Source organism: Oncorhynchus tshawytscha, linkage group LG01 (assembly GCF_018296145.1).
Source record: "Oncorhynchus tshawytscha isolate Ot180627B linkage group LG01, Otsh_v2.0, whole genome shotgun sequence".
NCBI classification, from domain to species: Eukaryota; Metazoa; Chordata; class Actinopteri; order Salmoniformes; family Salmonidae; genus Oncorhynchus; species Oncorhynchus tshawytscha.
In genome coordinates, this window is record NC_056429.1 from 83,346,798 (window position 1) to 83,374,297 (window position 27,500).

A 27,500-nucleotide genomic window follows, 5' to 3' on the forward strand; every position below is an offset into this window, starting at 1 on the left:
ACCGACCTCTGCCTGCCCTGACCCTGAGCCTGCCTGCCGTTCTGTCCCTTATTGACGCTGTCTTGGATTACCGACCTCTGCCTGCCCTGGACCTGCCGTTTGCCTGCCCCCTGTTTTGTAATAAACATCTGAGATTCTAACTGTCTGTCGCCTGTGTCTACATCTGGGACTTGTCCTGAGTCGTGTTATCCTGCCTCTTTTCAAGAAATGATTTGCTACACAGCCTGCTAAGGTGCTCAGTATTGTCCATGCGATAGTTTGTTCCATATGACAAAATTCCCCAAATATTTCCCTTGAGTAGTTTTTTTTCAAAGTTTACACCACAATTCTGCGTTGACATATGTCCGAAAGTTAGTAGTTAGTCTTGTCCCATCGCTGCAACTCCCGTACGGACTCGGGAGAGGCGAGCCATTAGTATCCCGAAACACAACCCTGCCAAGCCACACTGCTTCTTGACACACTGCTCGCTTAACCCGGAAGCCAGCCATTCCAATGTGTCAGAGTCCAGACAACCAATTCTAAATCATATTAATTTGGAGTTGAAAACCAGCCAATGTGAACCAACGTTTTAAACCCCACAAACCAATATAATAGTGTAGAGTTATGTAACCCACACAGCCACTGACTTTATCTTCTCCTTAAGACTTTGAGGTCGAAAGAAAAAAAGATATACTTGGTTATGTGTCTGAAAACATTCTGGCCTGAACTAAGGTAGCAAACCACCTGCCAAAGACAATAGATCAACAGTAACTGATGGTAAATGTTAGCATCAATGTCCAGGTCACCTCTAATAGTAACTTTCAACTAACATTATTTAGCTTTGGGTTGTGTTCTCAGAGGCACAGCCACTGAATGTATTTATCCCTTTCTTTGTGTTCCTTAATGTTTATAAATGTTTCCCCTCAAATCATCTCTAAAGAAGGAAAACAAACTAAAATAAACTACCTTGACATATGTCAGAAAAGACGCTGGACTGAAAGACGCTGGACTGTTGGACTGAAATACGCTGGACTGAAAGACGCTGGACTGTTGGACTGAAATATGCTGGACTGCTGGACTGAAAGATGCTGGACTGAAAGACGCTGGACTGCTGGACTGAAATACGCTGGACTGAAATACGCTGGACTGCTGGACTGAAAGATGCTGGACTGAAAGACGCTGGACTGTTGGACTAAAAGACGATGGACTAAAGACGCTGGACTGTTGGACTAAAAGACGATGGACTAAATACGCTGGACTGTTGGACTGAAAGACGGCGTACTGAAATATGCTGGACCGTTGGACAGAAAGACGCCGGACTGAAAGATGCCGGACTGAAATATGCTGGACTGCTGGACTGAAAGATGCTGGAGTGCTGGACTGACAGACGCTGGACTGCTGGACTGCAAGACACCAGACTGAAAGATGCTGGACTGCTGGACTAAAAGATGCTGGACTGCTGAACTGAAAGATGCTGGACTGAAAGACGCTGGACTGAAAGATGCTGGCCTGCTGGACTGAAAGATGCTGGACTGAAAGACGCTGGCCTGCTGGACTGAAAGATGCTGGACTGCTGTACTGAAGGACGCTGGACTGCTGGAATGAAGGACTGCTGGACTGAAAGATGCTGGACTGAAAGACGTTGAACTGCTGGACTGAAGGACGGTGGACTGCTGGACTGAAATATGCTGGACTGCGGGACTGAAAGTTGCTGGACAGCTGGACTGAAAGATGCTGGACTGAAAGATGCTGGACTGAAAGACGCTGGACTGCTGGACTGAAAGATGCTGGGCTGCTAGACTGAAAGACGCTGGACTGAAAGACGCTGGACTGATGGACTTAAAGACACTGGATTGCTAGACTGAAAGATGCTGGACTGATGGACTTAAAGACACTGGACTGCTGGACTGAAAGATGCTGGACTGTTGGACTGAAAGACGCTGGATTGCTGGACTGAAAGATGCTGGACTGCTGGACTGAAAGATGCTGGACTGAAAGACGCTGGACTGCTGGACTGAAAGACGCTGGACTGCTAGAATGAAAGATACTGGACTGAAAGACGATGGACTGCTGAGGGGCGCAGTGCTCTAAGGCGCTGCATCTCAGTGCAAGAGGCGTCACTACAGTCCCTGGTTCAAATCCAGGCTGTATCACATCCGGCCGTGAGTGTAAGTCCCATAGGAGCTTCTTTAAGAAAACCAGTAGTGCACCTGCCTTAAGAACCCTGAGACAGGTCATCTAGCAATAGCTGGACAGCTGCAGTCTGATCAGGCTGTCAGGCTGATCCTTTGGAGTTGTGGCGAGTTCACACATTCACCTTCCCACAAGTGAGTTGTCTGGCAAAGAAATACTTATGCATCACTGCCACAAGTTCTCCCTCTGAGAGAGCATTTAGCACTGGGGCAATGTGGTCACATGCCACAGGGAAACTTTGACGCCAGAAACTGTCAATAGGCTGGTGTTCCTGGCATGGAGCTTGTGAAGAAGGAGGCAGTGAATTGTTAAACTGAGAAACACACAGACTGTCTGCTTAATGCTTGAAGAAGTTACTTTGAAAAGGTTTACAACTTGAATTCAGACTGAACTTCTTATATTTGGCATGAATTTACATATTTAATTACATCATGAGTACCTTAACTATTTTGAAATTGAACTCCTATTCCTTTGTTTATGTTTCATGTTTGCACAGGTTTACCATGATGTGCAATATCCCCTTTCTGTTTCTATAAGGTTAAATGCAATATTTTGTCATTTATTAACTTTGAAGGGCTCGTAAAATGCACACAGTATATCGTGATATTATATCGTTATCATCAGTGGAAAATATTGTGATATGAATTTTAGTTCCCATCGCACACAATTAGTGTGTACTCACCACAGAGCGCAGTCCGAACCCTTTGACCAGCTCCAGCGAGTTCTGGTAGCAGGCTGTCAGGTCCTTGGTCTCAGTTTCACCCACATGTCCCCTGGCCACAGGGCCCACAGTGTGGATCACATCTGGGAGAAGAGGGCAGAAAGAAGAAGAATATTAGCTAGCACAGTAGTATGGAGGACAGACAGAAGAATATTAGCTAGCACACTAGTATGGAGGACAAACAGAAGAAGAATATTAGCTAGCACACTAGTATGGAGGACAAACAGAAGAACAATATTAGCTAGCACACTAGTATGGAGGACAGACAGAAGAAGAATATTAGCTAGCACACTAGTATGGAGGACAGACAGAAGAAGAATATTAGCTAGCACACTAGTATGGAGGACAGACAGAAGAAGAATATTAGCTAGCACACTAGTATGGAGGACAGACAGAAGAAGAATATTAGCTAGCACACTAGTATGGAGGACAGACAGAAGAAGAATATTAGCTAGCACACTAGTATGGAGGACAGACAGAAGAAGAATATTAGCTAGCACACTAGTATGGAGGACAGACAGAAGAAGAATATTAGCTAGCACACTAGTATGGAGGACAGACAGAAGAAGAATATTAGCTAGCACACTAGTATGGAGGACAGACAGAAGAAGAATATTAGCTAGCACACTAGTATGGTGGACAGACAGAAGAAGATAAGGAACAGAAGAGAGGATATAAGAAGAATACTTTAGTTAATTGTTATTTTACAGAAAACAGAAAATGGACTTTTTTATTTCAACCCAATCTAACAGAGACAAATACACACACCACACATTCTCATCTGACATGGGACTTGAACCGGCAACCCTCTTGTCACTGAGACGCCTCTATAACAGACAGAGCATCCTTCAGTTCACTTTACCTCCACTATCATTTCATCAGTGCAGCGAGTGCAATTCACACTCAGCAGAACTAGCCCCACGAGTGCCCAGGATGTGGGAATTCTGCAGTGAAACATTTGAAGAGATAAGTACAACCATTGTTCCATTCTGTACAGAGCTGATTCCACCTGCTTGAATCTGAAGGCTCTTTAGAAAATCTGCTCTTTATGCTTCCTCTATCATATTATTGTCAGGAAATACGACAAGATAGGAGTATGTGTCTTCACATTAGGACAATGGGTGAGTTTTGCCTAAAATGAATACAGTGGTTTCATCCCAGATGGCTCCCTATTTCCTATATAGGGCTCCCCCACAGGGCTCTGGTCAAAAGTAGTGCACAATACAGGGCATAGGGTTCAATTTGGGATGCAACCATTTACTCAGTTAATGCAATGGCAGTGCAGATAGACAATCAATTACAAGTTTCATACTATCTATTCAAATATTCATATCTCTGGCTTTGCTCTCCTCCGCTCCTGTGGCCTGTGCATAGCAATGTGGGTGGCTGTCAATCATCCTATGTCATGTGCTCCAGTCTGGGCTGTAGCCAGACTGCAGAAGAGGAATATGCATGGATGGACAAGCGGGGAAACAAATGCAAACACACACACCCACCTACGCTCGATGTACACACCCACCTATGTTTGATGCACACACCCACCTACTTTCGACACACACACACCCACCTACGCTCGACGCACGCACCCACCTACGCTCGACGCACGCACACACCTACGCTCGACGCACGGACACACCTACGCTCGACGCACGCACACACCTACGCTCGACACACACACCCACCTACGCTCAACGCACACACCCACCTGCGCTCGACACACACACACACACACACACACACACTACACTTGACGCGCACACACACACCTACGCTCGACACACTCACAACTACGCTCGACGCACACAGCCACCTAAGCTCGATGCAAACACACAACTACGCTCGATGCACACACACAATAATGCTCAATTCACACACACACCCACCTACGCTCAACGCACACACACAACAACAGTCTACCTGTACTGAACAAAGTCTGCACCACAGAGAAAGAGAGAGAGGGAGGGAGAGAGAGAAAGGGAGAGGGAGCAGAGGGAGGGAGAGAGAGAAAGGGAGAGGGAGCAGACGGAGGGAGAGAGAGAAAGGGAGAGGGAGCAGAGGGAGGGAGAGAGAGAAAGGGAGAGGAAGCAGAGGGAGGGAGAGAGAGAAAGGGAGAGGAAGCAGAGGGAGGGAGAGAGAGAAAGGGAGAGGGAGCAGACGGATGGAGAGAGAGAAATGGAGAGGGAGCAGACGGAGGGAGAGAATGACAGAGATAGAACTGTTGGAGGAGATTGAGAGAGAAAGAAGGACAGAGACAGGGAGAGAAAAAGAATGAGGGAGGGAGAGAGAGATAGAAGATAAAGAGGGAGATGGGTTACCCTAAAACCCTAAAATGTGTTAGACTCAGTCATTACATAATGATATTGAAATCATTCTCACCACATTGCATTTTAATTTACCTGTGAAAACGTTCGTTTGACAGCTGACTAGGAAAAAAGCTTTTTTCTTTCATCTAATTCTCACGCAACAAATTATTTTATTCACTAGCTTATACATCATCAAGTGATTTAGCTAGTACATTGTGACTGTTTCTAGAACAATATCACACAAATAATGTTTCTGAATAGGACACAGTCATTATATTTCAGCCTGCGTCCCAAATGGCACCCTATTCAGTATTAAATGCACGACTACCCTATGGGACTTGGTCAGAATTAGTGCACTCTATAAGGAATAAGGTGCCATTTGGGATGGAGACAATGTTTTTGAATAGAGCACATCAGTCATTGTAATTCATTGAATAGCGTTACTAGGTTTAAGATACATAAATCTCACTTTATAGGCTATTAAAGATTGATGACCATGACTCATTCATTACAGATCACACATCAAATACTCATTTCTGTTCTCTGAAATCTTAAACACTGTTAAATATATATACTGCAACTCATCCTGAGCCACTTGGTGTGTATGTTTGTGCGTGTGTGTGCCAGTCTGCTTCTGATTATTTTCCAAATCCTTAAGGATTTGTCATAAGGAATAGCCATGTTGTCAAGAGAGCAGAAAAATGCTGGCACCCAGGCTACCACTAACCTACCTGACCATTACCATTTTAACATCATGGGAAACTGACACCACTAACCTACCTGACCACTACCATTCTAACTTCAAGGGAAACTGACTCCACTAACCTACCTGACCATTACCATTTTAACATCATGGGAAACTGACACCACTAACCTACCTGACCACTACCATTCTAACTTCAAGGGAAACTGACTCCACTAACCTACCTGACCATTACCATTTTAACATCATGGGAAACTGACACCACTAACCTACCTGACCACTACCATTCTAACTTCAAGGGAAACTGACTCCACTAACCTACCTGACCATTACCATTTTAACGTCATGGGAAACTGACTCCACTAACCTACCTGACCACTACCATTCTAACTTCAAGGGAAACTGACACCAATAACCTACCTGACCATTACCATTTTAACGTCATGGGAAACTGACTCCACTAACCTACCTGACCACTACCATTCTAACTTCATGGGAAACTGACTCCACTAACCTACCTGACCACTAACTTATCATCTAACTGTTCTTCATAGAATCCTGTATGAACGGTACCACCAGCCTTATTAGCCTTTAAAATGTAATTATTTTTTGCAATTCATTACATGTAGAGTATCATAAGGCCTTTCTTTGAGGGCCCTAGTGATGTTACGCTTGATACCGGGACTCCGAGGCATGCGCTGAAATCGCTAAGCAGCTAACTTTGAAGCAGTGCGCCAATGCGTGTTTCCCTTTATCAGAAGAACGTCATCAATGACCTCTGAAGCATCGTTTGATCCCGTGCTGTTTCAAACCGTGTTGCAAAATGCGAGATCCCACTGATTTCGCCGTAGTTCCAGTGCGTTCTTCGATTCTTAGCCGTTTTCAAACAACGACCTCCACTGGACATCGTACTTACAAATATAGTTAGTGTTTTGTAGCAACAGTTTGACCTGACCGGTAGCGTACTATAGCAGGTAGGGTAGGGAACTAAGGAACTATGGAACTAGGGAACTATGGCAATCAGGAATGTGAGGGTACGAGGTCCAATCCTGTTGAAGGCACACTAGAAAATTGTGAAACCACACTTTCTTTCTGCACTGTTTATCAAATCATTTGTTTTATTTAGTATAGTATGAGCTACTGTCTTAAAGGAAAATTCCACCCCAAAACTATATTTTGGTATTTGTTTCATTACTCCATTGTTGACATAGTCCCAAAATGTTTTGCTGGTCAGCAATCAAGTTTTCAAGATACTGTGTGTAACTTTCAAAATACAGAAATCATCCCTGTATGATGTATTTTGCAGTATATGATGCTGCCTTATGCATCATAGGATGCTAAATGCATCAAACAGGGAGGATTTCTGTATTTTGAAAGTTATATACAGTATCATGAAAACTTGATTGCTGGCCAGCAAAACATTTTGCCATAGTTTTTGACAAATAATAAACTTGAAGGGAAAAACATGAAGCATTATGGAAGATGCAAATTTGGGTGGTAATCCAACTGATTATAGGCTACTAAAGCCAAAGACTTGCTGCTACGCCACAGAGTTTTGATGATAACAGTGGAGAAAAAAGCATATCTGATAATCACTGCTATTTATTGGTGACCAGCAGATGTCACTATAATGTGACTTGTGAACAGATAATGAAGCTCCTAGTAACAAACTGTTTTCCGGCACAATTTGGTGAAATCCTTCAGAAAGCTTCGGTTTCCCATCACTAGTTATATCCGGACACAGTGGTGTTAGGAAACTTCTGGTTTACAGTCCAGATCTGCAAGTCACATTATGATGGCTTGCAGAGTGACATGTAATTCCTATTGGGATCCAGCTTGAGTTAGGATATCCAACAAGTGGATATATTAATCAACCTGCATTCAGAATGACTGCCAGGGTAGGGAAGATTGAATACTGAGACTACCTCAATAATCTAAACTGGAACAACCATACCAGTAACAGATGCACTAAGTCTAACTAACAGATTGGATTAGTTTAGAAAATATATTTGTTATTTATCTTTGTGTAACATAAAATGTATCAACCAATCAATGAACATGCTAAAACCGAGATATTAAAACAAACATTTCTGAAAATCACCCCGCAATAGAGTATGCTGGGAAATATGACATTTGGTTCTGTGTAGAACCATTCTTGCCTTCCTAAGAACCCTTCTTGCTAGCCAAAGAATCATCAAACAATCCTGTCTTTCAAAAACGGTTATTAGAATGTTAAAGGTTCTAAGTAGAACCCTTTGACTTACAAATAACCTTTGTCTTCCAAAAAGGGATCTTCAGATTAAAAAGGTTTTGGAACCCTTTTTTCAAAGAGTATAGAAATATTGTATAACAGTTTGAAATGTGCTCCATTCTCTGTGCATGCTGGATACACTCAAAGCTGAAAAGTGTCTAATTTCCTTGGAACCAGCAACTCTTCAGTTCAAACTAGTTTACTATCTTCCCACTAATATCCTTTGTGCAGATACAAAGAGAAACATGTCCTTCACCTTTTAGGAAAAAAACTGTGTTGTATAAATATTGATCTGAAGTGGAAACGTAGAGGATATGAGCGGAGACATGGGTTCTGGCGAGATAAGAACTGTTTAAACTTTCATGAATTCACTGGTGGTCTGGTTATTGGTGCCGGCCCAACACTGTAATTGGCATGCTGCTCTGTTGTAGTGTTGAGTTTCTATTTATTATGGATGAAAAACAACTCTGAAGCACATGCAACGTACCCCATTAAAACCACATTGTGGTGTACATTGTGTGTGTATGTTGTGTGTTAGTGTGTGTGTGCTACTCTGGAAAGAGGTACACAATGCTTCAGACAGCTCCTATCTCATTACTGTCTCTACCAGCAGCAGCTTTGGTTAGTAGGAGATCTGATCATGCAAACACAAAACCTCTTGTTTCATATGAAGTAATATTTTATAAGGTATCAAACTTTGCCCTCAAAAACTCTAATTCCACTTGCCTCATCTTAGTAGAACGCCACGTTGCATCCCTGTATATAACTGTCTTTTGGAAATGTCTCATTTAGCCATTTAAAGCTAGCGACGCTGACTAGATCAAAGAAGCTACTTCACTTACACTGTATAAGGGCTCCTGAAATAAAAAGTTGAAGTGAACTACGAGAGGAAGCGGGGTGAGACAACTGATACACTGTGAGAGGAGTGCAGCCAGCTAGAAGATTTTATTACCAACCCTTTTTAAATCCAGCAAAATCCCATGCTTATTTGAGATTCTGTGTGAAAGCGTATTAGCAGAGCTATGAGAAAATTATGGAAATCACACTAAACTACCCGTTTGCAAAAATGTATGAAATGGTTCTGATGGGGAAATTGCTATGCACTGGGCATGAGAACTGGTGTGTGTGTGTGTGTGTGTCTGCTCACTAAAATAACACAATGCAATAAATTACCTATGCATGATTTGACCTTGAGGATGTCTTGGCAAAAGGTTCTTATTTGCACCTCGTACAAATAAATGAATGAAAATAAATGAATGATTTTTTTGCATTCCCTCTCTGTGTTTGTTGGCTAAGGAGATGGTTATTTATGATTGGCCTGTGCTTTTCAATGAATATATTATACATATTACAATATTATACACTATACATCTTGTCCCAAACAAAACAGAACTCTGAGAATGCATGTGAAAAAGAAGCAGGGTTTGACAGGCGATTTATCCTAAAAATGTTCTTGTATTGTAGAATGTTCTTTCGCTTTTATCTCTCTCTCTTTATTCTCCTTCCTGACAGGCTTATTTCTGCAGATCAGTATATCTACATTACTGTCACAGGGAACAGAGATACAGAGAGACAGACACACATGCATACAATTATCCTCTGCAGGCTTCATACAAGAAACCAATAACTTTCCATCTTAGCAGGCGAGGTAGACACCATGAGAGCCATGATGGGAAAGGTACAAACCATGCTGATAGAAGACCAACAGTCGTTCCTGGGCTAATAGGAAGTGGGTTGGGTTGATTATTGGTATGATAACAAACACTATCCAGGGTGTTGTATCTAGATCCTAATGGCCTGATGAAATGTTCTAAGCAGAGAGGGGTCGTCTGGGAGGAAGACTAGGGTCTGCGTTGAAAGGACAAATAGATAACTCCTCAAACGATGTTGAGTAAGTAATTGATAACACATCACAAATCCAAAGTCAAATGCTAGGGGCATTGTTTATTGGGAGGTTTATTCGTTTTTCAATTTCTCAGAGGTTTTTATTTCAAAGCTCAACCAAAACAGCATTAGATGTATTATATTATTATATGGTATTGAATATAATACTGTAGGTATATACATGAACTTCAAGGGTTGGCTGGAATGCTGCTTTCCCATGAATGCATCCAGTACAGAATAAGCCTGTGGGTAGTGGGGAAGGGAGGGCTAGATAGATGAATAGTCATCAGCAGTGGGTCTTTGTGAGGTGAGTTGTGTGCCTGGTCATGTCACCCTAAGCTAAGTGACCATAGCAGCAGATAAGTCAAATGGAAACACTGGACAGGAGCTGATCAGCCATGAGTGTGATTGCCAAGGCAAGAATCCCATAGACGGTGTGTTTGTGTGTGTGCGTACGCCTCTCTGTCACCTCTCTGTGACCCATGCAGAGAGAGGAGACTGCTCACGGCCACACAGTCAACAGTTCTCCTATTGATCTGTTCTCATTACACATCTGAACGGTGCCTTAAGATTACCCTGTTTTTTCACTAGGAAACAAATGCGTCAGTAACATCAGTCTGCTGTTTACTGTACCTGTACAACACCAATGAATAGACAACATTAACATGAGATAACGGAGAGGCCACTCATTAATACCGTAGATTTGTCAAACTGATTGGCTTACAGTCTGCATTAATATGTTAAGACATAACATACTTGAATTTCAATAAATTGAGGTTGAAGAAGAAAAATAATAAAAAGAGAAAGAAGAAAAAAAAGAAAAAAAGAAGAAACATAAGAAAGAAGAAAGAAAGATAAGAAGAAAAATAAGAGAAATAAGAAGATGAAGAAGTTATTCTGCAGTGTAAAAGTAATGTATTGGGTTATTACTCGCATTCTTCTCCTCTGTCTGCAATCCTATTACTCAGAACACTGATTGACATCTACAGAATATATTTCCTCTGCAAAGAGCTGAATGATTATCCTGTGTTTCCACCATCATGCAAATGAATCTTGTTTTCTTCATCATAACAATGTCTGTTGTGTAAAAGAGGCAGGTCTGCTTTCATACGCCTTTTATTCCTTCCATTAAACTACATTTTTCTTATTTCATTTGTGTGCTGCATTCTCCTTTCCATACAATCCCTGACAAATTAATACAATAATAAATGAATTAACACACACACACACACACAAACCAATAAACAACATCAGGGACACGCTGCTGCTAAACAGACATACAGGGAATCAGAGTGGCTTGTTTTGTTATCCTCTCTCGGGTCTATTCAGCGGAATATAATGTGTGTCTACAGGAGAGTTGGGGATGTTTAATCCCTTCTGAGAACACAAATGAACGGGATGGGTGAGCACATCAGATTGATGTACAGTGAATGGAGAGGGGATTTGTTCGTGGAGTGTGTGTCTGGCATACAGTACCAGTCAAAAGGACACACCTACTCATTCAAGGGTTTTTCTGTTTTTTACTATTTCAACATAGGGTCATTGTTCTTTTTTTAATTTAACATTTAACGTCAACAGTAAAGAGGTCGAATCCGGGATGCTGGCCTTCTAGGCAGAGTTACTCTGTCCAGTGTCTGTGTTCTTTGCCCATCTTAATCTTTTCTTTTTATTGGCCAGTCTGAGATATGGATTTTTCTTTGCAACTCTGCCTAGCAGGCCAGTATCCTGGAGTCACCTCTTCACTGTTGACGTTGAGACTGGTGTTTTGCTGGTACTATTTAATGAAGCTGCCAGTTGAGGACATGTGAGGTGTCTGTTTCTCGAACTAGACACTCTAATGTACTTGTCCTCTTGTTCAGTTGTTCACCAGGGCCTCCCACTTCTCTTTCTATTCTGGTTAGAACCAGTTTGCGCTGTTCTGTGAAGGCAGTAGTACACAGCGTTGTACAAGACATGTTCAGTTTCTTGCCAATTTCTCACATGGAATAGCCTTCATTTCTCAGAACAAGAATAGATTGATGAGTTTCAGAAGAAAGTGCTTTGTTTCTGGCTTGAGCCTGTAGTCGAACCCACAAATGCTGATGCTCCAGATACTCAACTAGTTTTAAAAAAGGACAGTTTTATTGCTTCTTCAATCAGAACAACAGTTTTCAGCTGTGCTAACGTAATTGCAAAAGGGTTTTCTAATGATCAATCAGCATTTTAAAATGATAAACTTGGATTTTCTAACACAACGTGGCATTGGACCACAGGAGTGATGGTTTCTGATAATGGGCCTCTGTACGCCTATGTAGATAAAAATCAGCCGTTTCCAGCTACAATAGTCATTTACAACATTAACAATGTCTACACTGTATTTCTGATCAATTTGATGTTATTTTAATGGACAAAAAAAATGTTCAAGAACATTTCTAAGTGACCCAAACTTTTGAACGGTGGTGTATGTTTCTAAAAAATGTATTTATTTCTGTACTTAAATGCAAAGGTCAAGGCCAATGAATGGGCAGCTTTGTAAAGGATATGCTGAATGAGTGGACTCTGGCCTCTTTGATTCCAAGGTTTGAGGGTAAGTAAAACTGTGAAATGTATTTTTGAGAGTGGGGACGACACATAGTTTAATTGACCCTGTGTGAAACAGCATCTACATCTTCCACGTTCTCATCGATAAACAATAGCACAATGTTAATGGAAACTTGAAAGACTTAACTTCACCAGCTGTGTCTTAGAACCTTGCAGCCACTTTGGAACTAGATACATTACATGAACAGCTACCATAAATAGTCTGGTCTTTTACCATATTTGCTTTATTGGTCATTTGCACAGATTCTGTCACAGTGACCATTCTGACACACAACACACATATCACAGCCTGGGAGTAGCTCATGGGCACTTAAGGGTAAAATTCATTGTCAAGGGCACAACAGCAGAAGGTAGTATACAGGGATATTGTTGCTGTAACTCTCTGGCTAATGGATCACTCGCTGCAAAGTTCCTGCAGGCAGCTCGGGGTTTCTAATATCAGCATGCCTTTCTAATCTCTAAGCTACTGCCGCCCCTATTCATTTAGCTCTTTACTCAGTCCCTTGCCTTTGTTGAAACAATTGACCTGGCTTATCAACCCTTCCTTCAAAGTATTTCATTTAGAAATGTGTGTGAAACTATCCCTTCAAATCCCCCCCCTAACAGTTAAGCCTAGTGGTTAAGAGCGTCGGGCAAGCAACGGAAAGGTCGCTGGTTCAAATCCCCCCTAAGAGTTAAGCCTAGTGGTTAAGAGCGTCGGGCAAGCAACGGAAAGGTAACGCTGGTTCAAATCTGGTTCCCCCTAACAGTTAAGCCTAGTGGTTAAGAGCGTCGGGCAAGCAACGGAAAGGTCAGTTAAGCTGGTTCAAATCGCTGGTTCAAATCCCCCTAACAGTTAAGCCTAGTGGTTAAGAGCGTCGGGCAAGCAACGGAAAGGTCGCTGGTTCAAATCCCCCTAACAGTTAAGCCTAGTGGTTAAGAGCGTCGGGCAAGCAACGGAAAGGTCGCTGGTTCAAATCTCCCCCTAACAGTTAAGCCTAGTGGTTAAGAGCGTCGGGCAAGCAACGGAAAGGTCGCTGGTTCAAATCCCCCTAACAGTTAAGCCTAGTGGTTAAGAGCGTCGGGCAAGCAACGGAAAGGTCGCTGGTTCAAATCCCCCTAACAGTTAAGCCTAGTGGTTAAGAGTGTCGGGCAAGCAACGGAAAGGTCGCTGGTTCAAATCTAAGCCCCCCTAACAGTTAAGCCTAGTGGTTAAGAGAGTCGGGCAAGCAACGGAAAGGTCGCTGGTTCAAATCTCCCCCTAACAGTTAAGCCTAGTGGTTAAGAGCGTCGGGCAAGCAACGGAAAGGTCGCTGGTTCAAATCTCCCCCTAACAGTTAAGCCTAGTGGTTAAGAGCGTCGGGCAAGCAACGGAAAGGTCGCTGGTTCAAATCTCCCCCTAACAGTTAAGCCTAGTGGTTAAGAGCGTCGGGCAAGCAACGGAAAGGTCGCTGGTTCAAATCTCCCCCCTAACAGTTAAGCCTAGTGGTTAAGAGCGTCGGGCAAGCAACGGAAAGGTCGCTGGTTCAAATCTCCCCCCTAACAGTTAAGCCTAGTGGTTAAGAGCGTCGGGCAAGCAACGGAAAGGTCGCTGGTTCAAATTTCAGAGAAGCAAGGAGGCAGTTAAAGCTCCAACAACAACTGCTCCCCGGGTACCTGAAGATTAAGTCAGTCCCCTACACCACTCTGTTTTAGAGGGTTTGGGTTAAACTTTTTGAAACATTTGGGTTTAATGCATTCAGTTGTGCAACTGATTAGGTACCCCCTTTCTACCCTTTTTTTTGCAACGGAAGAGATGGCCCAGGAAACATTCTTGCTTTTGGACGACTCAACTATAGCCTGACGTTAAAGAAGAACAAAAAAGCCTTTACAGAATATTCTGTAAACGCCACCTATTTTATATACGAGGGGAGGTCCTCGGGACACCTGAATTACATAGGACTGTGAACAAACCCAGTGAAACACCAAGCTTCAACTGTAGCCGGTTCTTCACATTCTTAAGTATTGTTGCACATCTTGAAAACTGATTGTTAAAAGGAATTTATAATTCATTGAAAACATTGTGCTCACAACAGAGTTAAATGTTAGAGGGCAAGCCAGACGAGCAAGTGTCTAAACAACATCTGGCCGGATGTGGTCAAGACAGTCGACATAGTCTGACAGTTTCCTCGTCTGCTGGATAGTCCAGGAATGGTAGGTTAAATTTTTTACAAAAATATTAGAATTTAGTTTTATTCAATTTGCTGTGATTAACTAGCCTGAGCAGGAGGAACTGTGACCACACTGGTCTGGAAAGGAGGCTGTTTGTTAATGCAATATTCTCTAATAAATTGTGCAAAGGGGTTTGATTGGTGCTCTCAAAGTTTTTTCCCCCTCTGGTTTAAAAATCCAACCATTGTGATAGAAGGGGGTGGCGCTCGATGGCTGTGGGTGTTTGAGTGAGAAAGACACAGAGGGGAGCAAACCAGTAAAATCACAGCCCCCTTCATTATCTACGCATTGTGCCCTCAATATCAAAGAGCCATACCAGACTCTGAAGTAAAGAGGACTTTGAGTTCGACGTTAGCCAGACTAGTGATTAACTGCAATGGAAAAAAGTAATTGTTTGTTTGGCTACAACATAACACAATTTGAAGTCATATGGGGCAGTGTCTCACAAGCATTAGAAACAGCATTGGGTGTGAATACGGTGGGAACATACGGATCTGAGAAAGTGTTAAGTCATTCATGTTTGTGGATATGTATGTACAAATTAAGTTGTCTATTGTTTTTATTATATGAAAATGTTCAGTTGTCTATTGTTTTTATCATATGAAAATGTTCAGTTGTCTATTGTTTTTATCATATGAAAATGTTCAGTTGTCTATTGTTTTTATCATATGAAAATGTTAAGTTGTCTATTGTTTTTGTCATATGAAAATGTTCAGTTGTCTATTGTTTTTATCATATGAAAATGTTCAGTTGTCTATTGTTTTTGTCATATGAAAATGTTCAGTTGTCTATTGTTTTTATCATATGAAAATGTTCAGTTGTCTATTGTTTTTATCATATGAAAATGTTCAGTTGTCTATTGTTTTTATCATATGAAAATGTTCAGTTGTCTATTGTTTTTATCATATGAAAATGTTCAGTTGTCTATTGTTTTTGTCATATGAAAATGTTCAGTTGTCTATTGTTTTTGTCATATGAAAATGTTCAGTTGTCTATTGTTTTTATCATATGAAAATGTTCAGTTGTCTATTGTTTTTGTCATATGAAAATGTTCAGTTGTCTATTGTTTTTGTCATATGAAAATGTTCAGTTGTCTATTGTTTTTATCATATGAAAATGTTCAGTTGTCTATTGTTTTTATCATATGAAAATGTTCAGTTGTCTATTGTTTTTGTCATATGAAAATGTTCAGTTGTCTATTGTTTTTATCATATGAAAATGTTCAGTTGTCTATTGTTTTTATCATATGAAAATGTTCAGTTGTCTATTGTTTTTGTCATATGAAAATGTTCAGTTGTCTATTGTTTTTGTCATATGAAAATGTTCAGTTGTCTATTGTTTTTATCATATGAAAATGTTCAGTTGTCTATTGTTTTTGTCATATGAAAATGTTCAGTTGTCTATTGTTTTTGTCATATGAAAATGTTCAGTTGTCTATTGTTTTTGTCATATGAAAATGTTCAGTTGTCTATTGTTTTTGTCATATGAAAATGTTCAGTTGTCTATTGTTTTTGTCATATGAAAATGTTCAGTTGTCTATTGTTTTTGTCATATGAAAATGTTCAGTTGTCTATTGTTTTTGTCATATGAAAATGTTCAGTTGTCTATTGTTTTTATCATATGAAAATGTTCAGTTGTCTATTGTTTTTGTCATATGAAAATGTTCAGTTGTCTATTGTTTTTGTCATATGAAAATGTTCAGTTGTCTATTGTTTTTATCATATGAAAATGTTCAGTTGTCTATTGTTTTTGTCATATGAAAATGTTCAGTTGTCTATTGTTTTTATCATATGAAAATGTTCAGTTGTCTATTGTTTTTGTCATATGAAAATGTTCAGTTGTCTATTGTTTTTGTCATATGAAAATGTTCAGTTGTCTATTGTTTTTGTCATATGAAAATGTTCAGTTGTCTATTGTTTTTGTCATATGAAAATGTTCAGTTGTCTATTGTTTTTGTCAATGTATGTTTTTTCTTTTCCAAAAAACGAAAAGTAAAATAAAATATTACAAAAAAAGAAATGGTCTGCTTTACTACAGATTGTTGAGGACTTCTACACTTTAAATCCGGACTGCTTGGGGACACTCATTGATAACTGGATCGTGGCCCAAGATCTTCTCTTCAAAGTGCGGGTATATTTTCAAATGACCCTGCTGGTGATGTCTCAGATGCTCATTCATTTTGAGCCTGAAACAATCAAGTAATTCACTAAACATGATTCTCTCCAGATACATTCCGACCTAGATTCTGAGACCAGAAAGTCCTTCATTGACTTGCAACCTGTAAGTTTAAATAGTGGATAGGCTTAGGGAGATTTATGGGGAAATTAGATGGTAGCATTTGTAAACCTTGAATGAAAAAAAACAGTATTCCAAAATCTGTTATGCATAACTGCACACTCCAAGACATTACATATGTTTCCATCCAATTTGGAACAGATTGTCAGAGGAATAGTCTCAAATCTGCATAAAACAATACGCACATTTTCCTACCGGCAAATGGATAAAAAGCTGTGCGTGATCACGTAGTGGCAGTGGTGGAAAAGTACCCAATTGTCATACTTGAGTAAAAGTATAGATACCTTAATAGGAAGTTACTCAAGTAGTGAAAGTCAGCCAGTAAAATACTACTTGAGTAGAAGTCTAAAAGTATTTGGTTTTAAATATACGTATGTATCAAAAGTAAATGTAATTGCTAAAATATACTTAAGTGTCAAAAGTCAAAGTAAAAGCGTAAATTACTTAAAATTCCTTATATTAAGCAAAGCAGATGGCACCATTTTCTTGTTTTTAAAATTTACGGACAGCCAGGTGCACATTCCAACACAGAAATTATTTACAAAAGATGCATTTGTGCTTAGTGAGTCCGCCAAGTCAAAGGCAGTAGGGATGACCACATGTTCTCTTGATAAGTGCGTGAATTTGACTATTTTCCTGTCCTGCTAAGCATTTAAAATGTAACGCGTACTTTTGGTTGTCAGGGAAAATGTATGGAGTAAAAAGTACAATATTTTCTTCAGGAATGTAGTGAAGTAAAAGTAAAAGTTGTCAAAAATATAAATAGTAAAGTAAAGTACAGATAACAAAAACAACTACTTAAGTAGTACTTTAAAGTATTTTTACTTAAGTACTTTACACCACTGCTTAGTGGACATAAAAATCCCGTTTGCAGTTAAATTCCTATGTACCGAATAAAAACAATGGGTTTCCATTGCATTTTCAACTACTGATGGTTTTGTCACAAAACCTGAGCCCACTCAGGTCTTCGCACATGCGCTCTAGCAAACAGCTTGCACATACAGCGGGGGTAGGCGATCTACATTATGAGATTATTACGGTAGCCAAGCATCAATCATCATGTCACAAGAATAAGACCCTTAATATTTATTAGAAAGGAGCATCAAGCTCATCACCTTGCACTTTCACCACCCTGTGAAGTTCATCATCATTTATTTAATCTGTAGCTTAATAAACTGTATGTTTTCCTGAGTCGTAATGTGAGGAACACACAACATATCATCGCGTGACTCCTCGTTTGCTTCGACATGATGGTTATTATATCAATATTTGCGCATAAAGTAGTTTCCACCGCCATTTTTTACAAGAAATTGTCTGTAGGCATTTAGAAAATTGTACCGGCATTTCATGTTTGTATCAGCCCGGTCGTGACTTTTTTGAATGTGTCAGGTGATTCATCTGCGTGAAACAATTGGATGGAAATGTGGTTAGTGTTGTGAAAAGGAACCTATGAGCCCCAGCCAAAAATGAATGGAAGATGTAGGCATCAAGCAGGGATTGGGTGTTGATTGATGTACATTGCTATAAAATATACAACAGAAATTGTGTGTGATGGCATTGTCAGTGTAACTCCATGCATTTACATAAGTCATTATATTCTAAAATAAAATGATCTAACAGGATGGGACTAACATGGTTGAGTACCTGAACCAGGTGGAGGTGAGCGAATCAAGCGGAGGTGACCAAACCGATTTGAGTGGGCTCTTGGGGACTGCTCACATGTGTTTACAGCCATTAGTGAACAGGCATTGGAGCAAGGTACACCGCTTGGGGCACTGTATGTGTGCTTCAAGTCCTATTATGTGTTTGATATCTACTTTCTCAGACTATGTGCCCCAGAATTAGAATTTCTACAGACCACGATGTATCACCTTCCAGGAACAGAATCCTCTGCAGTAAGACGGTTCCGAGCATGTCTCTTTTTTCCACTGAACAATAGTGCATAAGTATCTGCTCTTGTATGTTGTGTGAGAAGTGACAGGAGGAAGCACAGTCCTCGGCTGCTGTGTTCCTGTGAATAATTAGATCAGTGGATGGATGAGCCATGAGTGTCTCATTCCAATGCTAATATGCTCTTAAGGCACTATCTATAGCTCTGTTAAATTGACTTTAAGTTTGTTTTTTATAATGCATTTGTGCCTGCTTTTCGCCTACAGTACGGCATGTGGCTCGTTTGCCTTGAGATAACCTACTGAAGCACGTTCTGGTACTTCTGACCCACTGGGAATGTGATGAAAGAAATAAAAGCTGAAATCATTCTCTCTACTATTATTCTGACATTTCACATTTTTAAAATAAAGTGGTGATCCTAACTGACCTAAGACAGGGAATTTTTACTAGGATTAAACTGAGTTTAAATGTATTTGGCTAAGGTGTATGTAAACTTCCTACTTCAACTGTATGTGTGTGCTGTCACCTAAGATAGCTGAAGTGTGTCAGTGAATGTGAATATCCATTGATTAGCTCTGGCACTGTCTAATAGACCGATCTGTGTTAATACCACTTAAATCAGACAGTGTCACACACATGCAAGCTTTGTTTTTCTCAGATTACAATCTGAGTGTGCACATCAAGTTCAACTGAGGCTTTAGTCTGATGTTTGGACTGTTTGGTTAATTATATAATATAAATACATTTTCATAATCCATCCTATCTTATGAAATCTTATCTTGTGAAATAACACATTTAGACAATAGGGCTTTGTTTCAATGTGCTATTTAAAACATGTATATATTCTTGTTCCTTTTGGACAATTATCTAACGATGCATGTTTCTGAAATGCAGGCAATACAAATGAATAATTTTCAGTTCAGCATTGCATCTTGATTGTGTGTGTAGGAAAGTGAGGGGCTGGGATGACAGAGGAGGTTAAAGTTAGGATGACACTGAAAATAACTCAAGGATGACATAAATAACACAACCCAACACTGGATTGTTTTAACCCAGCAATATAGTCTAATTTACCCAGCAGTGGGGTCAAGCGCTCAACCAAAGGCACTGTGTTAGAAGCACAACCCAAACCCGCTGGTTTGAATTAAACCAATGCTGTGTTTGTCCAATATTGACCCAGAGGTGGTTGAAATTAAACATATTGGGTTATTTTTAACCCAGTATTTTTTTTAGAGTAACAATAATTCATTTTGGAAAAATAATATGAATTGCCATATTAGGCATAAAAAATGTTCTACCTTTTAAGATGCCAAAATGTTGATTGTTTTCATTACTTTTTTTCAGTATAATCATTTTGTTTGTTTTTGTGTTTTCGGATTGTTTCAGTGCACGCATTCAACAAGCTTTGGACAAAGGACTTTCACCATCTCCAAATTCCACTCAAAAATTCTATAGTTCTGAACTGGGCTTGATTTAGTTTATGCTGTTTTAATTATTCAAATGTTGTTAATTCTTTTAAACTTCCATTGGAATAAATCTGTAGCTCAGTTATCACTTGGCTCATGTAAATCATTCTGTAGTTTTCCCTTTAAACATCCTAAGGTCAACATCCACATAGTGTTGACATTTCTCCCATGTAAATGTAGTAGCAACATAAAGCCATGTATTGGGGAAATATCCAGTCTTTGCTCTTTTCTTCATTACCATGCTGATGATTTCAAGTTGTATTGGATAAAAGTTTTATTTGTGAAAGACATTGAATACATGTTGTTTAGTATATTTACTACATTTAGTATGTTTACTAAGTTCATATATATATATATAACCTTTATTTAACTAGGCAATTCAGTTATGTACAAATTCTTATTTTCAATGATGGCCTAGGAACTCTGGGTTAAATGCCTTGTTCAGGGGCAGAATGACAGATTTTTACCTTGTCAGCTCGGGGATTCAATCTTGCAACCTTTTGGTTACTAATCCAATGCTCTAACCACCAGGCTACCTGCCACCTCATATGTGCTTTGGTTTATGTAGATACATTTCAATATTAATAACACACAGTATCCAAAAACCTGACCTACTTTGCATATTCATACAGAGTTTGCAGCAAGCAGAATGTTTTCCCACAAATTTACCGCAACAGCTATCCACAAAACTCATTTGCATGTGAAAATATGAGATTGCCGCAAATATCCCGAAGGTTTGCCACAACTGTTTTTAAGAAGCCAGTTCTTTTCGCTAAGGGGGGTTGTTAGGTTGACCCAACTGTTGGATTGCAGGCATTGGGTCACTTAGTTGGGTTTTTTTCTTTAAAAAGAGCAAGGTTGAGTTGTTAGTGCTGGGTTATTGAGATATGACCCAGTGGGTTAGATCAGAAGAAGGGAGGTGTAGTTTAGTAGGTAGTTTAGTAGGCTTTCCGAAAATACTTTTAAGACACCTGTGAGAGTAGATATCATTTCTGTTCATCTGTTGTGTTGTATCGTTATTACATGTTAAGGTTGAACATTGACATTGTTTTACAACTTTACTGACACTTACATGAGTGTATAAGTTTCCTAAAAGCACATACAAAATAATCATAGAATTTAACATGATGAACAGTAATAACATTTACTCTCACAGGTGGCCAATAAGAACTATCTGAAATGCACACCCCTAATAAGCCAAGACTCAGGAAAATAACCTAATGATTACATTAAAAAATACCCAGCTGCTAGGTCAACCCAGCATGAAAGCAAGAAATACCCAACTGATGGTTAAATTAACCTGTGTTTGGGTAATCCCAACAACCCAACATAAGTTATTCACGCAACCCAACTGGCTGGGTCAAAATAACCCAGCATGTGTTCTGTCCAATATTTACCCAGCACTGGGTTACCAAAAACACTAAATTGTTATTTTTCTAACGCAGCATTTTTTGGAGTTTGCTCTGCAACACAATGCACAACAGCATCCTATGGATTAAAGCCATCTCTACATCGGCAATAAGACAAAACCTATGCCTGAACCTATTTTTCTCTGATGACATTGAATGTCCTGTGAGCAACTGGCTAGTAGCTACACTGCTGGGCTTCCATCATTCTATTAACTAGTAGCTAAACCGATGGGCCTCCATCATTCTATTAACTAGTAGCTACACTGCTGGGCTTCCATCATTCTATTAACTAGTAGCTAAACCGATGGGCTTCCATCATTCTATTAACTAGTAGCTACACCGCTGGGCTTCCATCATTCTATTAACTAGTAGCTAAACCGATGGGCCTCCATCATTCTATTAACTAGTAGCTACACCGCTGGGCTTGCATCATTCTATTAACTAGTAGCTACACCGCTGGGCTTCCATCATTCTATTAACTAGTAGCTACACCGCTGTGCTTCCCTCATTCTATTAACTAGTAGCTACACCGCTGTGCTTCCATCATTCTATTAACTAGTAGCTACACTGCTGCGCTTCCATCATTCTATTAACTAGTAGCTACACCGCTGTGCTTCCATCATTCTATTAAACATACCACATACCTACAATGACTTTGGGGTTGTTTGCCACATCAGCGAAGTGTGATTGATGTACAGTGGGGCAAAAAAAGTATTTAGTCAGCCACCAATGGTGCAAGTTCTCCCACTTAGAGAGAGGCCTGTAATTGTCATCATAGGTACACTTCAACTATGACAGAAATCCAGAAAATCACATTGTAGGATTTTTAATGAATTTGTTTGCAAATTATGGTGGAAAATAAGTATTTGGTCACCTACAAACAAGCAAGATTTCTGTCTCTCACAGACCTGTAACTTCTTCTTTAAGAGGCTCCTCTGTCCTCCACTCGTTACCTGTATTAATGGCACCTCTTTGAACTTTTTATCAGTATAAAAGACAACTGTCCACAACCTCAAACAGTCACACTCCAAACTCCACTATGGCCAAGACCAAAGAGCTGTCAAAGGACACCAGAAACAAAATTGTAGACCTGCACCAGGCTGGGAAGACTGAATCTGCAATAGTTAAGCAGCTTGGTTTGAAGAAATCAACTGTGGGAGCAATTATTAGGAAATGGAAGAGATACAAGACCACTGATAATCTCCCTCGATCTGGGGCTCCACGCAAGATCTCACCCCGTGGGGTCAAAATGATCACAAGAACGGTGTGTGAATGACCTGCAGGGAGCTGGGACCAAAGTAACAAAGCCTACCATCAGTAACACACTACGCCGCCAGGGACTCAAATCCTGCAGTGCCAGAAGTGTCCCTCTGCTTAAGCCAGTACATGTCCAGGCCCGTCTGAAGTTTGCTAGAGAGCATTTGGATTATCCAGAAGAAGATTGGGAGAATGTCATATGGTCAGATGAAACCAAAATATAACTTTTTGGTAAAAACTCAACTTGTCCTGTTTGGAGGACAAAGAATGCTGAGTTGCATCCAAATAACACCATACCTACTGTGAAGCATGGGGGTGGAAACATCATGCTTTGGGGCTGTTTTTCTGCAAAGTGACCAGGACGACTGATCCGTGTAAAGGAAAGAATGAATGGGGCCATGTATCGTGAGATTTTGAGTGAAAACCTCCTTCCATCAGCAAGGGCATTGAAGATGAAACGTGGCTGGGTCTTTCAGCATGACAATGATCCCAAACACTTTGGCTTCGTAAGAAGCATTTCAAGGACCTGGAGTGGCCTAGCCAGTCTCCAGATCTCAACCCCATAGAAAACCTTGTGAAGACTTACAGAAAACGTTTGACCTCTGTCATTGCCAACAAAGGGTATATAACAAAGTATTGAGATAAACTTTTGTTATTGACCAAATACTTATTTTCCACCATAATTTGCAAATAAATTCATAAAAAATCCTACAATGTGATTTTCTGGATTTATTTTCTCTTTTTTTCTCTTTTGTCTGTCATAGTTGAAGTGTACCTATGATGAAAATTACAGGCCTCTCATCTTTTTAAGTGGGAGAACTTGCACAATTGGTGGCTAACTAAATACATTTTTTGCCCCACTGTATGTACAGTTGAAGTCGTAAGTTTACATACACCTTAGCCAAATACATTTAAACTCAGTTTTTCACAATTCCTGACATTTATTTTAAGAATGTGAAATGTCATAATAATACTAGAGAGGATGATTTATTTCAGTTTTTATTAATTTCATCACATTCCCAATGGGTCAGAATTTCACATACACTCATTTAGTATTTGGTATTATTGCCTTTAAATGGTTTAACGAGGCCTCCCGGGTGGCGCAGTGGTCTAAGGCACTGCATCGCAGTGCTATCGGGACGGGGGCACTGCACGCTGACGAGGTCGCTAGGCTTAACGGTGTTTCCTCCGACACATTGGTGCAGCTGGCTTCTGGGTTGGATGCATCTTAGTGACTGTAAACTTCCGACTTCAACTTTAGTTCGAACCCCGTTTTCCTGCGTGGCAGAAGAGTTTATTAGCTCACCAAGAAAAGCCTAGCAACTCTTTGGGTCCCAAGCAATGTCACTCATCACCTGAGCATTATTGCCGAACCACCTCCGTTACAGAAACAAAAAGCACCAGACCATTAGGCTCGACATCCAACCTGGTCTCATAGACTAGACGTAATATAACATAGTAAACAGAAATCCGGGACACTCAAATTAGTATGATATTGTGATGGAAATGTTATACTTGTGCCTTTCGAATAACTATTTTCTATGTTCATAAAAGTGACTGATTGAACAAATCCTCAATTCTCAGTATCTACAATTTGGCAGTAGGCCCAGACCTTGTTTTGACAACAAAATATATCTCAGTTTCAAGGTCTCAGCTAGAGAGAAGGTAAGCCATGTGAGGTATTGGTCAGTCAAATGAATGACACAAACGTTAATTAATTGTGAATGAGGAATAAGCTACCATCATGCAAATATGACTTGTCTGCAGTATATAAGGGAACTAACGGGACTGCCCCGTTAGAGCATCTGACAGATGTTCACTATGGTGCATAAGTTTGTTGGAACCTCTCCAGCACTCTGATAATAAACAACGATTAATTCAAGATTGACTTTGAGTGTCCCTGTATAAGAATTTCCATAACAATTTGGCATTAACGAACAGGATGATGGATTCTGGCTGCGGAGCATTCCAGTGGGGGTCTGCGAGGAAAACTCCCGTCTGACCAAAAGACGATGAGACCCGCCCAGAACAGATCCTTACTGTGAGTTGCCCAGGAGAAGACACATCATCCACGAACCATTGAGAGACGGCAACTGATTTCAGTATGTCAATTTAAATGAATCTGTAAAAAAATAACATTTAAGATAAAAAAATGTAACCAAGGCGAGTAACGCATAAAACGGTACCCATAGTCTTATAGAGAGAAAACTATTCACTAGTTTTGTTAGAAAACTAGAGCGAGGGTGTAATGTTACAATGGAAAGCCCCAATGACAGCTGTCTGTAGGCATTTATATGAAACGTCTACATGGTCTCCAGCCACTAAAAAAATAACACAAGGTATTTGTAAAAATGGGATATTATTTATATGTATAGCAAGTAGTGGCAAGAGAACCGTTGCCGATACATATGGTGCATAGTAAGTAGCGACAAGAGAATTGTTGAAGATGCACATAGGGTAATGCGGGAGATTACAGAATGCATTTGGGAATAGTCCATGTGGATGTGAAAGTTGTGTGATTGTGAGATATGACAGAATTGGCTGATTGAAATTTACATAATAAATTGATTGAAATTATTACTATTAAGTTAGAAATTTGGATAATAAGATTGAAATTTGGATAACAAGAGATATATTGAAATTTAGTTATAATGAACTGAGTGAGTGTCACGCCCTGGTCAAAGTATTTTGTGTTTATCTTTATGTATTTGGTCAGGCCAGGGTGTGGCATGGGGTTTTTGTAATTGTGGTGTGTTTGTCTTGGGGTTTTGGTGGTGGTATTGGGATTGCAGCTTAGTGGGTTATCTAGCAAAGTCTATGGCTGTCTGGAATGGTTCTCAATCAGAGGCAGGTGCTTATCGTTGTCTCTGATTGGGAACCATATTTAGGCAGCCATATTCTTTGAGTTTGTCGTGGGTGATTGTCCTTAGTGTCCTATGTGTACTCTCGGTTAGTTTGCACTAGATAGGCTGTTTTGGTTTCGATTACGTTTATTGTTTTGTGTAGTGTTCGTGTTTCTTTATTTGATTAAACATGAATCTCAATCGACACGCTGCAGTTTGGTCCGACTCTCCTTCATCACCACTAGAAAGCCGTTACAGTGAGTGAGTGCTGTCAGCTCCAGTGTGAATGTGAGCTGAGTTTTCCAGTTCTGTGTGAGAGAGTTTTTCCATCTATAACGTTATCTATGCGTTCCATCCCACCACCACCACCCATCATAGTCTGGGACTACTAATAATAGCACTTGGTGTGTTTGAACACAGTGTTGTTTTATATGTATAGGAAGTAGCGGCCTATAGCCATTTCTGAAATGTCTATATGGTTTGGGACCACTGAAGATACATATGATGTATAGATGCACATGGAGTGGTGTGGGTATGAATACCAAAGTAAAGTTATATTGGGAAAATAATGAATACCCAAACCAGTTCTGTGAGTTGAGTTTTTAGATCTATAACTTTATAAAATGTATAACATTATATAGGGATTCTGTATATAGATATGAAAGAAGAGAGTATTATTCTGAATATACTGTTAAAAAGAACAACTAGTGTGAATAAAACACTAGTCTAAAGGAGGAATTTGTGGTGTAACAGATGTAAAATGGGTTACTAGAGATAAATTAACATAATATTGAGTATAATGTTGATGATGTTCTGATGAAGTAACAATAGAAAAATAATAATAATATACAACTTGCACACCCTCATGTAGACGTATGTAAGTGGTATTCTGACGTAGACGTATGTAAAAAGTATTCGGAGGAATGTTCAGTGTGGTCCCTTTATGGATCATTTAACTTTTTATGGCTGCAGGGACAGTATTGAGTAGCTTATTCAGTCATAGTTGCTAATATGTGCATATTATTATTAGCATTGGATAGAAAACACTCTGAAGTTTCTAAAACTGTTTGAATTATGTCTGTGAGTAGAACACAACTCAAATAGCATTGAACTGATAGGCCGGCACCAACATTTTGAAGGTCCTAGTAGATTTGTTAAACAATTGGTTTTATATTTTGAATAAGTTTATGTCCCAATGACAGTTTGTACAGTATTGTATTTCAATGCAACAGGTCAAACTGACCATGATTAGATAGGGGCTCTGGGATTGTTTACTTTAGAAGGTGCCTAATTCAGCTTTACAGGACACCGTATCATCTGATTTGTCTGAAGTATAATTCTGTCAACGCATGGGTTTATTAAGACTTCCTGGCCAAGATGCAGTAAAATTCATTATGTTTATTTTCTTTCATCCAGGACTGATGGAATATCTGCCACCAATTTTCTTTTACATGTTTATCAATGATTCTGTATCTCTCCCTTTGAAGGGCTTCCCGAGGCAGGTCCCTTTGAAGGGCTTCTCGAGGCAGGTGCCTA

At 39.9% G+C, this 27,500-nt stretch overlaps 1 protein-coding gene across 1 annotated transcript in view; it reads right to left on the reverse strand.

Moving 5' to 3' along the window:
• macrod2 (mono-ADP ribosylhydrolase 2) overlaps positions 1-27,500 on the reverse strand; it is a 1,261,723-nt gene that overhangs the window by 389,133 nt on the left and 845,090 nt on the right. Inside the window, exon 6 of the mRNA XM_042326660.1 lies at positions 2,855-2,976. Within this exon, the coding sequence (XP_042182594.1) occupies positions 2,855-2,976 (122 nt within the window). The remainder of the gene's footprint in view (positions 1-2,854; positions 2,977-27,500) is intronic.